This window comes from Pelmatolapia mariae, linkage group LG20 (assembly GCF_036321145.2).
Source record: "Pelmatolapia mariae isolate MD_Pm_ZW linkage group LG20, Pm_UMD_F_2, whole genome shotgun sequence".
In the NCBI taxonomy this organism is placed as follows: Eukaryota; Metazoa; Chordata; class Actinopteri; order Cichliformes; family Cichlidae; genus Pelmatolapia; species Pelmatolapia mariae.
The window spans coordinates 43559796-43577520 of record NC_086244.1 but is presented as its reverse complement, the minus strand read 5'-3'; the positions used below and the strand labels follow the sequence as shown (position 1 = coordinate 43577520).

Here is a 17725-nt window from a genome sequence, read left to right as displayed (position 1 = left end):
TCTCAGCTCTGGAGAGTCAAACCCTAACACTTTGAGATCCAAGTACACCAACTCGGCTCTCGAACTTAAACTATTATAATGCCATTTTTGGCATCCTAACACGGGAGTTGGGGGCAAAACAAAGACCAGCATTTGTTTCTAATCTTTAAAAATGGTAAGTAGAGTTGGTGTTTTGTAGGGTCTTAACTCTAATATTGTAGGGTCTCAACCTTACTACAGAAAGCACGACCTTTTCCTAACTCACTGGCTAGCAACTTGTGACGAAAAAAGTTGTTTGAGTGTGAAAACGCTAGTCTCAAGGCAACAGGCACAAATCCAAATTTAGGAAGTGTTTCAAACAGAAACTTTATGATTGTGTGCAAATGTAAATTTTAGCTAAAAGTAAAATAGCCATAGTTACACAGCAACTTGATTCCAAAACCAGTCCAAAAGCACAGTATTGTCTCTTTTAAATATCTGATCTCTTAACAAGTTTGTCTCTCTGTGAAGCTTCAAGGAACATTTTGTCTTCCTGCAGGGGGTCTAGTTCTTTTTTTCCCCTCCAAAGGTTGAAAGGGGTGATGGCTGGTAAACACAGACCCAAGCAGAGTCCATAATTAGAGAAGCCAGCACACTGCCAAAACCAAGGCCAAGGGCTTTTACATGTCACCTTGTGCAAGGCTGAATTAACCCAGCTAATGACTTTGTCAAAAAACTAAGACGGCTGCAGACAAGATTAAGTACAAATTAAATAAATGAGCTGTGAAATCTTCAGTATTATTAATGTAAGATTTATTCAGATCATTAATTCACAATGTCTAAATCAAACAAACAATACAGGATGCTGATGAATAAACGTGCTTGGAAATGCATAATTTTCATCTTATTTTAGTATCACAAACTACTGGAAACACAGGGTTTCAAACATGATGCCATTTTGATCATCATTAGACGATAAAAACAGTGTTTAGAATATTAATTTTCATATAAAATATATTTGCAAAAAAAGCACAAGATTCGGATAAAGGTTACAGTACATAAAAGACATGCAGTCAGCATAAAAGGGCTAAAACTTGGTACAGAGTAGTACAGCACTGCTTCAAAACACAGCATCTAAATGCTGCGGCATGCCACAGATGAGAATGTTAGCAAAACCTGGTCAAATTACACTGTAACTACTACACAAAGAGAAATGAAGAACTTTAAGAATCGTTCCTTTCTTCAGCAAAAACATGAGATGAACCTTGGCTTTTAGCATTAAACTACACATCATCTTCCACAATGATATCATGCCATCAATTTAAAAAATATTGCTAGTGGATTAACGGGCTTATAAAAATGCATATAGTATCTAACTTTTACCACAGCCAATGTAAATTATTCCAGTTCAAGTAAATAAAAACAACATGTCTTTGAAAAACCCCTCACTTCCAGGTAGATCTATCGCTACTGTATTTGTAAAAAAAAAAAAAAAAAAAAACAACGAATAAAACCCTTGAACATGAGTGCAAATGATAGCCAACGAAACCAACATTAAAAAAAAAAAATTCCTGGTATTTGTGACTAAACACATTCTGGAAAATATCTAACATTTTGTGCAAACAGATTTCAGTATTTGTTGAACATTTTCAAGACGTTTCCTGATTGCACAAAAAAAATGTACATCATTGGTTCAAAATGTACAACATTTAAATGTCAAACAGATTGTTCATGGATTACTAATAAGTGGTAAAACACCTTTCTTTAGACCAGTATTTTGCAAGATGTGCAGCTTTTCTACAAGAAAGAAAATATTAATAATATAAATAAAATAAAAAGTTTTCTGCTGGAGCAAATTTATTCCATACTAGTCTACTACTACTACTCTCTTACAATCAGTTTAAAGTCAGCCAGTTCTTAGAGTTTGAGCAAAAAAGAAACTGTAATGTTTTCAGGGTCGGTGGAGGTTTGGGATTGTATAGGGGAGGCATGTGCTGACTCAGCAGGTCTAGGCATCTGCAAGGACTCTGGGACATGGAACAAGCACCTTCGGGGATCCCAAGCTCCTCAATGGGGCTACTACCAGTGCTAAGAGTAAGCCTAAAGCTTGCACCTCTGTACTGGAACACTTTGAAGCTTCAGTCTTTCCTGGGCCTCCCTGGCCCGGTTTGTAATGTACCACACTCTGCTTTGGCTCCTGGAGGCAGTCCCTCGAACCAGGGTCTTATCACCTTGCTCTTCTGGGAATTCTTTAGACCCGTGAAGCAAAATCTCCAGCAGTCAGGGGCTCCACATCAGTCAGCTTCCGTAACTGTTCTGTAAAGTCACTGGCTGAGTTCTGTGGGCTGCCATTTGGGAATTGGTCTTTGGTTTGCCTAACAGTGAAACTGCAGATGATGCTGTGGTACTTACTATCAAAGTTGCACCATATGTCATCAGAGGTCAGATCTCCAAGGCTTTTTGGACAAAGAAGCTGTAGCTGTTGTGGATGTAGCTGGAGGGGATGAAGATTGCTTCAGTTCCTCTATGAAGATCTGGCTCCAGGTGTGGCTCCTTTGAGTCAGTCTGCTGGCTCACTCCACCAGTGGTTCTGCAGAAGGCAGAGATTAAGCTGATCTCTGGGGCACTCATTTTGCTAAAGATTGAAGTTTGACTTGCTCTTGCATCATCGCAGACAAACGCTGGGTGACAGCAGCTGGCCCAGGAAGCGTCACAGGTATTGCTGGCTGTAGATAGACTGCTGAGACTCTTTCTGGCCAGGTTAGATAGATTTCAATGGTAGTGTCACTAGAGGAGGATGATATGCTGCCGTGGTGGTTGCCTGCCTCCAGTTTCCTCCAAAAACGATCATTCACGGTAGCATCTGCACAGATCTCTGGTACTGCTGACTGAGCCAACCTAGCTGAGGTGACATCTCCTCGAGCATGGCCCTCACTTTTTGTTCTTCTTATTGGAGTGTGAGATGGCACTTGGCTAAAAGAAGCTCTCCTAATCTGAGCTGGAGGGACTGCAGGAGTTCTAGCTGACACGGTTGCATGAGGAGGTAGCTCTGCTTGGTCATCAGACTTTAACTCTTGAATCACTTTTCGTTTCTGCTATAGTGTCCTGGTTTGGTTCGATTTGTGCTCCATGTAAAAATAAGTGTTTTTGTTGGTTTTGGGGTCTTTACTGTATCCTGATAGTAACATTTTCTCAACAGGGTTTGCCAGGAAGAGGGATGTGGTTTTGGAAACTGTAGAAGGTTTCATAGCATCTCCATTCACCACAATAGGACTGTGTACCATCCCGTTTGAAGGAATAGTGTGCTGTGTTGAATGTACTGATGTAAATGAGGAGTGATGTGAATACTCTTCCTGAGTGGAGGCAGGATGAACCGAACGGATGCTCTCGGTGTCTTCTGGGATTTAGTGCAAGAAATGGAAGAGGGGCATCTGGTCTGTGTACTGTAGAACAATCTGTCGAAAAAAGAAGGAACTCTATAAGTTTGATCACAATACTGACCTAGTGGCGATAAAACCTAATCAATTTGAAAACTAGAGATCTTTTGATCTGATGTATTTGGTGTCAGCTTGAATATTGACATGCTAATGATTTGTATATTGCATAATTTAATATTGGCTAAAATAAATGCTTTTGAAATCATACATAAGTCAGTACCATGAAGCTGATGAAATAATCTGGCATGCTACTCATTTCTGCTCAGAAATGATTTTAAAGGCACTAAAGATGTCAAACAACAATAACCAGGTAGTTGTATCTTAGCTGTGTGGCACAATGGCTTACTCTCAATGTTGCCAGTAAAATGACAGAAAGCTAAAGTTACAATCTCAGTATTAGCTAACACTAGCAAGAATAATGGCGTCCCAGTGTAAGACCTGAATTTTTGCACTGTTCTTTTGCCTGCTCCCTTTACGGTTCACCACAGTGGCTCCATCTCATTATGTCACTAGCATCATCTTCTGTCTGCATGACATCTGCCACTACACCCATGAACCCTGTCTGAGGTCTTCTTCTTTTCCTCCCCCCTGGCAGCCTCATATACAACATAATTTGGCCAAAGTATCTGCTATCCTTCTGCTGCACATGTCCAAACCATCTCAACCTGTCCTCTCCAACTTGGTCAACCTAAGCTATCCCTTTGATGTACTCATTCTTAATCCTGATCATTCTGCTTCCTCTAGCTCCGCCTCCTGTCTTGTTGTTAGTGCTACTGCTGTGGTGGCAGGATTGGTCTATGGCTTAACTGCAGGGGAGGGGCAGTGAGGTGGGTTCAGGGGCATTGCCAGGGAAGGCTGGGAGACACTTCTGTCAGTAGTTGCCTAACCATGTCTCTCATATGTATACAATAGTAGGGACCGATGTGTGGGACTGCTATGCAGTAGAAGAAATGGAACTGGCAGAAGAGGAGAGTGACCACAGCTGGCGCGCAGTGATGTAAAGCAAACATCAGTACAAAATAAATTGTGTGAAAATAAAAGAGAAAGCACTGAACAAAGACACAGTGTGTGATGGTGCATGTGTTGGGAGCTCCTGTAGCAGCAATTTGCTAGATTGGCACCCAACTTTCCCCCACATGAAGATGTTGGACCGACAGCCCGTGCAGCTGGTGCACACATTGGTTCAGGTGTTGGCAGAACTGGCTTCGATACACTGACAGTAGGAGGCAGTGCAGCTTAAGCAGCTGGAGAACCTGCAGGCCCAGGCCAAGTGTGAAACTCAGGTTCTGGACAACCTGGTGGCTTGATGTGGGTCCACCCTCACAGCTCCCCACAGCACAAGCTATCATGCTGGACAAGATGGGAGACAGATTATCTGCATTCCTGGACATCTTTAATGCCACAGCAGAATCATGTAGGTGTCCGGAGACTGGCTGGCCAGTGTGGCAAACACTGGTGCACTGAATTATTGGGCATTAAGTCTATTCAGACAAGCATCTATCATCCCAGGACTCCACAAGATGTTATTCCTTTAAGCCAGGGGGAGTGTTGGACCTAACTAAGGAAGGGTGAGTTTCTCATTCTGAAACTCACCCTGGCATGACGATGTGTTCACTGCCCTACAAATTACCTACAAACAAAGGCAAATGCTATTGGCTGATATGCTGGGAGTAATAGAAGAGCCATACAGTGGATGGTGTGGCCTCTTGGTTCTTGTGGTGAAAAGAGGATTCTGTAGAGTTCTGTGTAGACTAGCACAAGGGAAATGTGGTGTCACAGTTTGATGCGTATCCCATACTCCAGGTTGACAAACTGCTCAATTTTCCACAATACTTGATTTGACCAAGCACCACTGGCAGATTCCCTTGTCTCCAGAGTCTAAGGAAAAAACAGCCTTCTCTACTCCATATGGTTGTGTATGGAGCCATGGTCACATTCCAGTTCTTCTTGGCCCGGGTGATGCAGCAGCACCTACCTGGATGATGTTATCATTCACAGTAACACCTGTGCAGAGCATGTGCAGCAGGTGGCTGCAGTCATGGAGTCTCTGCTGAGGTGTGTGTGTGTGTGTGTGTGTGTGTGTGTGTGTGTGTGTGTGGGGGGGGGGGGGGGGGGGAGGGTTCATGGCCAACCTGAAAATGTTTGCAGTTGAAGGGGGGTACAGTATGAGGGTTACCACCTGAGAGGCAGACAGGTGCGCCCTCAGATGGCGAGGGCAGCATCCTGTCTGTAACAAAACCAAAACGGAGGTGAGGCAGTTTTGGGGCTGGCTAACTTTGGGGAGCAGACCAGTCCCTTAACAGACCTCACCCTGTGGATGCAGCAATGCCAGGTGGTGTTTTGTGTGAAACCCTGCTCCACACCTAACTTCTTCCCTCCTGTTTATTCTGCAGACTGATGCTTTGCACACAGGGCTGGGGATAGTTTTGTCGCAGCAGGAAAAAGGGCTGATCACCCTGTGGTGTATTTCAGCTGAAAACTGTGAGTGTTAGACTTACTGTAGCACACCTGAAAAAGAGCGCTTGGCTCTTGGGTGGTCGTCTCTCTTTATTCCTACGTCCTGGGGTGCTCATGGACCCTCTGCTCAAATCACGCCCCACTGCAGTGACTCTATTGCATTAAATATTCCAATCCCAGACCACCATTGGTATCTAGGTCTTACAGCCATGTAAGTTCAACGCGATCCATAGGAGAGATATGATGATCACCTCTCCTCTTAACCTAGCTTCAATAACACTTTCCCATAGCTTGATGTTAATGCTCATCAACTTCACTATAACCTTAAAAGCTCCAGGAAATATATAAGGACTCAAATATTTTAGCCACTTACACTTTTTTTTTTAATGATAATTACAATCCAACTTAAATTTTTAATTTTTTAAGTTTTTTTGTACTACATCATGCAGGTCCTGTGACATTAGTTTAATGAATTGTCTTTTCCACTTGTCCACACCAAGTCTCTATTTTAACCCCTAAACACAGATGAAGCTGAACTGGTGCATTGGTGAGGTACAGTATTTTTGAGAACAGGACGAGAACAACCAACTATGGTGAGAAAGAGAAACAAGTTGGTGATGGATGAATTTAAGAGGCTGCATGCATTTAACAAAGTTTACCTGACTTTGGTCATCCTCTCAATTCTGCACTAGGATGGAAAGAGAGCATGCAAAAAGGGACACAGAGGGAAAAGGGTAATTTAGACAAACTGAGAAGAGAGAGACTGTAAGCAAGGAAACAGCTTTTTGGACAGAAGAAAAAACATCCTCACAAAAACTGGTCTCCATATCAGAACAAATCTCTCTCCATGTTAGACTGAAAAGAAAGATAGTAGATAACGCTGCTAGAAAGGATTTATCTGCCAGCATCATATGACTTAACAGATGTCAGCTTGTAATCAGGCCAGAAAACTTGTAATTCAGCTCCCTACACAAACTTGCTTCCCCCATAAGGTTCATCAAACAGCAATGGCAATCACATGATGAACTGCAAAGGGCTCAAGGGGAGTCAGTTTAGGTAGAACAGCTGGTGTTTATAAGGAAGTCAACTCCTCTGAAAAATGTAATGTGTGGCTCAAAGGGGAATTGTGTGGACATAACTCAGACACCAGTACCTCGTGACTCGCAGGACTCAGCGGTTGTCAATTAAGTACCTAAAATATTCTCGGTTTCAGGATTCAAGTTGAATATACGTTGATTGCTATCAAATGCAACGGTGAAGTAAAGGGTTTTATACGATTCAATGCAAAATCCAGTATCCGAAACAAATACCCATGAAACATTCCATGGATAGTTGTTCCGGTGGCAAATTCTTTGTATTTCTATATTTTAAATAGAAGAACACATCTCTGAAGCACCAGATCTCCTTGAACAACATTTTCTAAGATGAATGTGGGCAATCCTTGCCCGTTCAAAAAATAATTTCTTTCGCATCCACACAAACCATATTTTTCAGACCATAATGTGCACCGGATTATAAGGAGCATTAAATGAAACAAAACAGTCAGTTAAGTCAAACTTTACTCATCTCATTCTTCTTGCTTCCTCCACTTCCGTATCATTGATTCATTAATGTTGAATTCTCTCGCAGCTGCTCTATTTCCATGTTGTTGCAGTATATTAATGACTAACCTCGTATTGTGGATGGATTATCTCAGTTGTTCTCTTGACTGAAGTTTGGTCCGTTTACAGCATCCTGCCATGCGATTGCATTTGTTCCTAACCATCAGGAACCCTCACGTTAATTTTTATCGAGTGGAAAAAGGTTAGCGTTCATCCTCCAGCTTCACTGTTTATGTTATGCTAACATAGCTGTGTCGCTAGCAATCACGTAGCACATCATTATATACCAGCTAGCCCAACTTCAGTAACCCTACAAACGTCACTGCTGTTTAGTTTCCTGTCTTCATTTATGTTGGAAGTGATAGCAGAGCTGTACGTTTGAATTTGTTTCAGAAATCTCTCAGTCAGAACATGCTATATCATGTTTAGGTGGAAGCTAGCGAGCTAACTTCCTGCTAACTTCTAACTATGTTAAATTTCATAAATGTAATAAATTCTGTTTTCATGGATGCCTGGGTGTAAACTTAATTGTTACACCTGGTAAAGCAGCAACGCTGATCATTTTATTAAAGATGAAAAAATTTAGACAGTTTTTAACTATCAGTGATTGACTTTGGGACCTGAGGCTAACGGAGTTTAGGACCCAGATTACTCCGCGAGGCTCCTAACTATGGTAGCCGACAATGCTCCGACAATCCATTAACCTTCCTGTCGTATTTGGGTCAAATCTGACCAATTTACAAATTAAAAAACTCATAAATATTGTGTTTTACATCCGATTGCCTCGAGGCCTTATGACATCCTCAACACTATGCACTTGAACATATAAAAGTGATGAGCACCTCTTTCGTTGAATTTTGGGTGTTTTAATCAACTTTGTTACATCTGTGGTGTTCCCGGTCAAAAGTGGCCGCCATAGAAAATGAAAGGGAATCCACCCCCCCTTTGGCCTCTGACCCCCTGAATGGGCCACTGAATGACAAAATGAAAGACCCACTTTTACAACCTACTGAACAACCCACTGAATGTCCCACTGAATGACCACTGAACGACCCACTGACCCACCCACTGAACAGAATTTGGTGGTGAAAAACATTTCTTATGTCAACTCAAGAGCTGTTGAGTTGACATACCCTCCCGGTCAATTTTGACCGGGAGCACTAAAGTAAGAGGGTGGGGCTGAACACAACCGGAGGGTTAAGCGGTGCGGCTTCGTAGCTTACCAAAGTCGTACTAAAACATTTTTTGACAGAGTTTTTGGTTCTAGGTCAGTAAGCACAACCAGAATTCATACATAAGGCGCACCGGATTATAAGGAGCACTGTCAATTTTTGTGAAAATTAAAGGCTTTTAAGTGCGCCTTATAGTGCAAAAACTTTTTTTGTTTTCTAGACAAAAACTTACCATTTTTCTCATCTGTCAAGCATGTGGGTAAAGTAAGAGGATTTTAACGACATAAGCAAATTTGAAACAATTTCAATCATGAGGCTTTGATGAAAGCTACAAAACTCAAAGCTGAACTCTAAGAAACCATTGATGGGGTTGGATTTGACTTCATTTTATCAGAGGCATGTTGCACAACACAGATCTAACTTACGGCAAAAGGGAAAGCTGACAGCCCGTGCTACTAATACTGCTACAGCACAGCATCTACCTGGTGAGCTCTACATCTGCCTCAGATACATCTTACCGGCAAAGAACATTGGAGACTTATGGCGCAACTCTTCCATTTTCTGAGCAAACAGGGCATTCATCTCTCTTTGAAGGGTACCCACAGCCCTCTTCCGGGTGTCAAGAATAGAACAAGGGGGCAGCGTAGGAAGAGACTCCAAACTGCTCAGACTGCCAAAGCTCTGGCAGCTACTACTGTCACTGAGCAAGAGACCTGAATTCATGTCACTGTATGTCAGTTTAGTGAGTACAGAGCCATAAACAGCACCATAGTCGGGTGGTGTCGCCTGCTGCCAACAGTGAGTGCTCCTGCAGTCTGGTGCGAGGCTTGGTGCTGGTGTAACAGCATTGGAGGATCGTCTGCGGGGAATGCTGCAGGAACGGGTGTACCTCTGTGACGTACCAAGTTGATTGTGGATATACTGGGCACCAAGTGTTTGTCTGAACTTAGATCTGGGGAATGGCATGGGCGAGTACTGAAATTGGGCCTCCATGCAAGTCTTGGGTGTGGGAGGAACCTGCTGTACGTTGGGCTGGGCACCTAGGGACCGGGGCATGGCATCAGGTTCTGACTGGACTTGTCTCTTTGATGAGGAGGAGTGGTTACTTGTCTTTGGTCTCTCCCCATCTGTCACCTTGGACTTTTGCTCAACCTGACCCTCTCTTTCAGCCTCTGGGCTCCCCTTTGAGCCAGTCACACATGTGATGCAGTTGGAGGACATCCCCACCCTGCCCGAGCTGCTAACAGCGAAACGGGCAAACACATTTGGCTTCATGTCCAGCGGATCATGAATGCGGAGCCGAATGGTGCGCTTGAGAGGTTCACTCATTGGTCGTCGCTGAGTGTAGAATGAGCGCTTACCTTTACCTTCCTCGGGATGAAAATTAGTGTCAGAATGGTTCCACGGTCCCTTGGTTTGTTGGGGTGCCAGTGAATCCCCATTGTGGTGCTGAGAGGTAGCAGCAGAGGCCTTTTCTCCCTCCCCGGACTCTCGTTCCTCACTAGCTCCCTCTGAGCTGTAGTCTTTGGTGTCAATTGCAATGTCTGGTAAACCTTTCTTGATTTTGGGTTGACCTTTGGTAGGTGCACTGGCCGTGCGGCGCAGGAGGTGGGCCCCAAATGGGTTCTTACGGCTGTGCTGTACAGTAGTGTGACTGTCCAGGGAAGCCTGCTTTGGGTTTCTGTGAAACAATCCTTTTATGCCGCTGGCTGCTCTTGCCTGACAAAAACACAGCAGGACATCATTGCCAAACACAATTCACAAATAAGTTGAAGATACTGAAAAAAATCTGCCATATTACACTAAATTCATTGCACCCAATGAATTTACTGCAGTAGTACATACATAGGATTAGTATAATGAGCATGCTTAAAATGAGGAAAGTAAATTAAATCCACATTTCCTACAGAAACGCACATGTGTGACTGATCTCTCATAGATCACACTGACATGATCATCCAGCTGCAACCATGCTGACTAGCTTTGAAATCCACTTGGATTCAAAGTGTTACACATTTTAAGCAACCAGCTGAAGATCCTGTAGCAAAATATCAGTTACATGTATACATGCTTGAAGGTAACTGGCAAAGTTGAACAAAAACCTTCTCAACACTGCATGGATGTTTTCACTAAAACAGAAGGTCAAAGGTTACAATGACTGGAACAAAAGAAGGATACTGTGGCCGTGATGATTGTGAAACTCAGTGTCTCGGGGTCTTAATTAACTAAACTAACTAAAATTAACCTCCATCAAGATGGCTGTAAATTCAAAAACAGCCCCAGCCTAGAGATCATAATTTGTGAAGATCATTTTTAGACCACGGATTTAAGTGCTGAACATTGCTGACTAGTCAAATTACTAGGACAGCACTGTATAACCAAAGGAACAAAGACCATGTCAGCAGGCTAACTCACCTCATCTTTTCGGGATCTTGACTATTGCAGAAAGAGTTCTTGGCAAGGCAATTAATTCTTAGAGAGTTTGGAAAGAAAGCAACTGGGCTTCTTTAAGTTTCTGGAACGTCTAGTACATAGACACCTATACTGAAAGAATTTCACTGCCTAGACCAAAAACTGCAGAGGCTGGGAAAAAAAAGTGGAACCAGAACAATCGCATTCTGCCACCTTACAATTTTCAGTACTTTAATTTAATGGACAGTTGAACAATTTGAGGGGGTGTGCACTGAGGAGAATGATGCAGGGTATGTGGCTCATGCAAGATTCTGACTGGATCTCACTACACCCAAGTTTTGAGTGGCAGCTTCAGGACTCCTAAACATTGTCTGCTTCTATGTTGAGCATTTCATAAAAGAGAGGTCCACTGCAATCACAAACAGACATGGGGAGAGAGTGGAAATCAGAGAGGAGAATGATAAAAGGAGAAAAAATAGGTGGGCTGGGGCTAGGAGACATTCAAACAGGAGTCACACAGCAACTCCAAGAAAGGCAACTTCAAAACAAGGACAATGTGGACAACAAAGTGGTCATTTACTAAATAGCTACTGATAGCTGAGTGCATCGAAAATATGGGCTGAAGGAGGAATAACACTGAAGCTAGTGTGATCTGCAAAAACAGGTGCAGTCAGTATATTTTTATGAACAGAAAACTGAAATAATGATGTATATATTTTACATGTCTGAATATGGTCTAGGTTACATAGTTCATAGTTCAGTTTTTGCTGAAATAACCACAAAGCAATAAACAAAAGGAGGCGAGAACGAGTGGCTAAGATTGGAGTGGATATTCTGCTATTAGAAAGTCTCCTAATCATAATTACTGACAAGTTTTGTTTTGTTTCTAGGTTTTTTGCATTTTCAAACAATATTTCAAAAAGAAAATGAAAAGAAGTTTTTGTAGAAAAACAGTTTAATAACAATTTACGTTATTATTATTATTATTAGTAGTAGTAGTAGTAGTAGTAGTAGTAGTAGTAGTAGTAGTAGTAGTAGTAGTAGTAGTGATAATAATAATAATACCAAAACACAAATTTTGGTATTATAATTTGGTTTTTGGTGAAATAATCTAAGGTAAAGTTTATTGTATATTCATTACAAGAACATCTGTAAAAGCTGTCAGTGCACAACGCTTTCATGAACATTTCTGTTTGAGAGCAAAGGTGAGCAAGACTTTAAGCTGGTTTCTGCAGTAATACCCACCTTACCAGTGATGTCATTCACAGCTACATGAACAAAGATGGAAGCTTCCTCCATTCCTTCCAAGTACACATGGCGATAGCCTGCATACAAAAATGTCAGAGACAGCTGCCTTATCAGGGACTCAAATATAACAGCCACAAAGGAATGGCTGTAGCCAAATGCCCAATAAATACCAGCTCAACCAGCAGCAAAACTATCAATCGACATGATGTTAGCAGAGACTCGGAATCAAGAGCACCAAATTAGTTATATATAGTAGATGTATAGTGAGTTTGTATAGTGAGTTTCCGGTTCGAGTTCCTTGTTTAAGTATATAATCACTAAAACACAGTAGAAAACCTTGAAGGAGTGTTAGTGCCATCCAAAAGCAGCACCATGTCTTACCTGGCATCATGCTGTTAAAGGCAATGGTACGCTGGCCAATGAAGTCCTGGCCGATTGGGTCATGATCCCACACAAGGAAACGAATCAGGGCCAGCTCGGGCATGTGAACCATGAACACCAGAGTCTCCTCCCACATCGGGTTGAAACCTACAGAACCATCCCAAATGGGGATGGGATAGGGGAGATATGTGTGGGAGGTGAGTGCAAAGGAAGAGCAGATAGGAGAAATAATACGATAGATAGCACAATAAGAGTAAGGCAGATAAGAGGACAGCGTTTTGGCAAACGGGCATTTAAAAGAGTAATAGAGACAGGGCAGCAAATTATCTTTGCACTCATCAATTATATACTTGCTGGGCTCCTCAAGTATATATCAGAAACCTGTCAAACTATACACACAGATTCACCATATTCATATGTACAAAGCACAACAACAAACCACAGATGTCTACATGCAAACACCTGGACATTGACGTGACTGCGAGTGTCCACAGAAAACTCTCGACTACTTTTAGAAGCTGCAAGAAGCGCCTGCCTCACAGGAATTGCAAGGTTGAACTTACAGTAAGCTTCATTTGCACGGTGCTTTCAGCTGACATGTTTATATGAATTTCCTGACATTACTCCTACAAGTTCACCCTGACATGGCTTTTCACACCACTAGAGGTCAGCAAAAACTAGTTAGCTGTTCCAAAAGAACAAACAAAAAAAACCCAGCATCTATCAGCAAGAAACGACATCACTGATAGCAAAGCTCCTCTGTTGTTTTTTATATATATAATTTTTGCCTGTGTGCGCCACAAAAGCAATCTTGAGCACCATTAACTGTCTAATGAGATCCCATTCAGCTTTCTGAACGTGTTCCTGTAATTATTTAGAAAGAAGAAAGAAAGTGTACTTTATTGATCCCCGTGGGGAAATTCCTCTCTGCATTTAACCCATTCACTCAGTGAAGCAGTGGGCAGCCATTGGGCGCCCGGGAGATTGGAAACCTTTAATGTAGGGACGGTACCTTGCTCAGGGGTGCCTCGGGGTAGCTGTTCAGGGGAATCGAACCCCCGACCTTCCGATCATGGGGCCACCGATGAGCTACTGAGCTATCCCTGCCCTATCACCACCTGGTGATATTGTATTTTCAAACTGCTGTATGAATGAGTTCATTCAGTTTAATATGTCTGAACTGCAGTTACCTTTACACACACGGTGATGTCTTTCAAAGCACATAAAGCCTTTCAATACTGAGGCTAAGGTCACTCTTTCAAAATGAATTCAATCCCATGTTTAAAACACTACGGAGACATCACAGAAGAGCTGGGCCCCAAATGTTAACATTTCTGTTTAGCAATGCTGGGACACAGGTCTGAACTTTATCAGATTTAAACCAAATACTTAACTATGTACTGCATTTATGGCATCAAAGGCTCAGGAAGCAGAAATTCTGCAGAATTTAAAAGGTGAAAACAGTTGGAGTCCATAAACAGCTTCATGTTGGGATGTCATGTGGAAACTTGTTTTTATCTAAAATCCAAAAGATGGAAACAGCTGTGGTTGCAAAAAGACTTCCAGTCGTGACTTAACCTCTTTAAACACTTCTTCTTGGCTGAGTTTATAGGCTGAGTCACTCATTCTGTCTCATACTAAATAAGAAAAGGCTGTTTGTTTTCTTGGTTATACCATGTTTAAGATGGATGATTACCTGTAGTATGAAACCACACACTCATTGGCTAACGACTTGTCAATCATCAGTCATCGGCTAATAAGCATGCAGTCCGTCTCTCAGTCAGATCCGCCCCTTGGCAGAAGTGCTGAAGTCAAGACTTCAGAAATCAATGGACAGCATCACTCTAGCTGTATATATTTATATGTAATTTATCTCTTTGTAAAGTTTATTTTGCTGTTTTCATTGTAAACCTACATCGGTTTTTATGTCGTTTTCTTCTGTGTGTCAAGCACATTGAGTTTGAGAAATTGAAATGCACCATTTAAATTCAATTGACATTTCATGACTAAATGGAGACCCACCATTATCATCCACCACTCTGGTCTGTTCCTTGCAGCAATCCACTGGGAGGCCAATGATCTCCACTTCCACAAAGGGATCAATGATCTGTCAGAAAGACATTGCACAGCTTTAAGACATCTACAATTTTGACCATTCTTTCAGCAGTCAGAGGTCAGGCCTAACTTGCAGTCTCTGCTTTAATTAAAGGTTTTTTTTAATCAGGTTGAGGTCAGGACTGTGCAGGCCCACCAAGTTCTTCGACCCCAAACTCTCTCATCCATATCTTTGTGCAGTCATGTTGGAACAGAAAGGAGCCATCCCTAAACTGTTCCCACAAAGTTGGGACCATGAAATCTCATTTCTGCTGTTCAATACCTAAGAAACTTAAACTTTTACAAATGATTGCTCAGCTGTGTCTGTAATCAAACCTCTAACTTTGCTCTGCTTCACTTCAGCAGCAGGTAATGTTCAGATGTTGATTCATGGTATTCTTCAGTTTTTGATTTACTGCAGAATAATTTAGGTTATCTGCTATAAAAAGTCAGGCCAGGAAAATCTCCTTCATGTTTTTCTGTTTTTATCCACAGTTACTTTGACACAAAGGCATCTGCTGTGATCCTCACACCTCTGATGAAGTCTCACAGTGTCAGCTTTGTTTTTATACATCGATAGTTTACACTGAGTTTGTAATTGCAGAAAAAACAGTCAAATAATTTAAAATTTAACATTTTTAATTGTTACGACCCGTCTCAAAAGCCGCAACATAAATAAGGAGACGAACACCAGATTGTAGGTGAGAAGAGGTTTTAATCCTAAAATGCATAGCAGGTTGGCTAACATGGCTGTGGTACCAGCCAGGGCTAGTGAGGCTTCCTGAAAGCCTGCCCCAGGTATCCTTTTATCCACACCTGACCAGGTGTGGTCAATTAGCAACAGCTCAACCCACTGAAGAGATTAGTGGCTGCAGAGGGACGTAACATTAATTTACAAGGTTTAAAGGGTTCTCTCGACAGTACATATAAAAGATAAATGATCAGGATTATAAATCGAATCGAAACCTTGTGAATCTGAATCAGTTGTAGAAATCAGTGGTGATACCCAGCCCTACAAATACCCATAGATCAGCAAATAGCTAACATTGGCCTGCCCATAAATCATTCAGACTAAAAGTAAGGAGCCTTCTCCGCAAAAAGACATTTTGAGGAGGTGCTGCTTGTAAGGATGATTACAGATTTATCCCACATTCATTCAGTTCAACGTGGAAGCTCAATCCTATAAATCTAGTCTGTGGTCCTACCTCTCCTCGGTCTCCCAGCATTGAGTCTTTGGGTTTGGGCAGCTGTTGTCCACTAATGACCTTTAACACCAGCTGTTTCTTCATCTGACCAGGCATGGGGTCTTCCACGTTGGGGTTAAAGGCACCTGCAGTGGGTAAAATGATTACACGCTACTTGTGATTCTTCACTTACTGTAATAAAATGACAAATGTCAACCACTTCAACTATGAATTTTTTAAACTTTACTTTGTGATATTATAAAAAGCAGGACACACACATCCAGTCTGAGCCTACCTGGTTCTCTACACAACACACTGGAAAACTCAAGTGAACTAAAGAACAGTAGAGGAGAGGGACAGCATTAAATAAACTAAATACTAAATACTGTAAAATTAGGAGCAGTTAGGGACCTGCTCAGTTAAAAACAAAAACAAACATGGAAAGATGCACAGCCTCTTTAATTCTTCTTCTTGCTACATGTCCTGTACAGTTATGGATGATATCTCTTTCTCCATCTTCCTCCACTCTCACATTAACCAAAAATAAGCATCAAAACTAATGAAAGGCAATGAAACTGATAACACACTGAAAAATGACAAACTAGTGAAATACCTTCGCACATGAAGGCCGGTTTGAGGTTGTAGCCACAGTTGCCATTGCTATAGAATTTGGCTCTGTTGAGTTGGAGGACCCGGCCTTCAGACTGGTAGTTGAGTGCAACTGAAATCAAAGCATTTCACTTCATTGTTCATAGATTGGAAACCTTTAATGTGCTGGGTAACAACCACTGAGGGAAAACCATTTGGCATGAGCACCACCTACATTAGTTTAGTCATGACAAACTGAAAGCATCACTCATAATCTGCTATTACACTAAATGTTTGGCCATACTGAATATAGTTTCAACATTCATACCAAGTTGGCACCCAGCATTCCAGAAGGGCTGAGGGTTGAAGTTGGAGGAGTCCACACGGTACGAGGAAGGATAGATGCGGGACAGCTGCCGCTGGTTGAACTGAATGAAGGACGATGCTTTTTGCTGCATCACCTGGTGGGCTTTAGTCTCACTCAGAGATGATACCTGCCAGCCACAGTTAGCTGCCAAGGATAGCACAGTTTTCTTCCTGAGGCTCATAAACTTTCCAAGTAAAGAAAATGCAGTAGTAGGTACATTACACTTATAGTTAGGGATGGGAAACTGAGAACTGGTTCTTGTAGAGAACCAGTGGTTCAGTTCCTTGGAATTGTTAGACTGCTTGCCTTTTGATCTCAGTTCCACTTGCACTTCAGTTCATGTGCAGGAATCGGAAAATCACGACATGGTGCATAGAGTGGATACGGACATTTATTTTATTTTTACTGCGCAAAGGATGCGAGTGCATAGAGCACAGAAACAACTGCATTATGTTGCTAATATAACTTTGGCTAAGCTAGCCAAGAACCAAGAGTGATGTTAAAGCTGCCGATCACAGCCCAGCAGCCGGACCCTCAACTTCAACAGGTAAAACCAGCAGTGATGAGCAGTCAGGCTGCAGCCTCAGTTTCTACCTGTTCATGTTTCTACTGTAGAATCACTTTGCCCTGGTTTTCATTTCTGCATCATGCTATCAACAAAATAGCATTAGGATAGAGATTTGTGTCGGTGTGTGGGACTGTAGCGTACAGCTTTATACTGTTAAATAGTAATGAAGAGACAGTGCGTTTCACAGGAAAGTAATGTATTGAGTAGTGTAATAAGTTACTTTTCTCTGGGAGCAATTAAGTAACATGCTGCATTACT

At 42.0% G+C, this 17725-nt stretch overlaps 1 protein-coding gene and 1 pseudogene across 1 annotated transcript in view; both read right to left on the bottom strand.

Moving 5' to 3' along the window:
* Positions 1-796: 796 nt before the first annotated feature.
* On the bottom strand, positions 797-4786 carry LOC134619319 (1-phosphatidylinositol 4,5-bisphosphate phosphodiesterase eta-2-like; annotated as a pseudogene).
* Positions 3333-17725, bottom strand: part of plch2a (phospholipase C, eta 2a) — a 59801-nt gene continuing 45408 nt past the window's right edge. Inside the window, exons 15-23 of the mRNA XM_063463047.1 lie at positions 16861-17043; positions 16558-16665; positions 15966-16090; positions 14689-14773; positions 12667-12813; positions 12283-12362; positions 8858-10344; positions 6512-6540; positions 3333-3413 (exon numbers count right to left, since the gene is read on the bottom strand). Of these exons, the coding sequence (XP_063319117.1) occupies positions 9118-10344; positions 12283-12362; positions 12667-12813; positions 14689-14773; positions 15966-16090; positions 16558-16665; positions 16861-17043 (1955 nt within the window). The 3' untranslated portion in view covers positions 3333-3413; positions 6512-6540; positions 8858-9117. The remainder of the gene's footprint in view (positions 3414-6511; positions 6541-8857; positions 10345-12282; positions 12363-12666; positions 12814-14688; positions 14774-15965; positions 16091-16557; positions 16666-16860; positions 17044-17725) is intronic.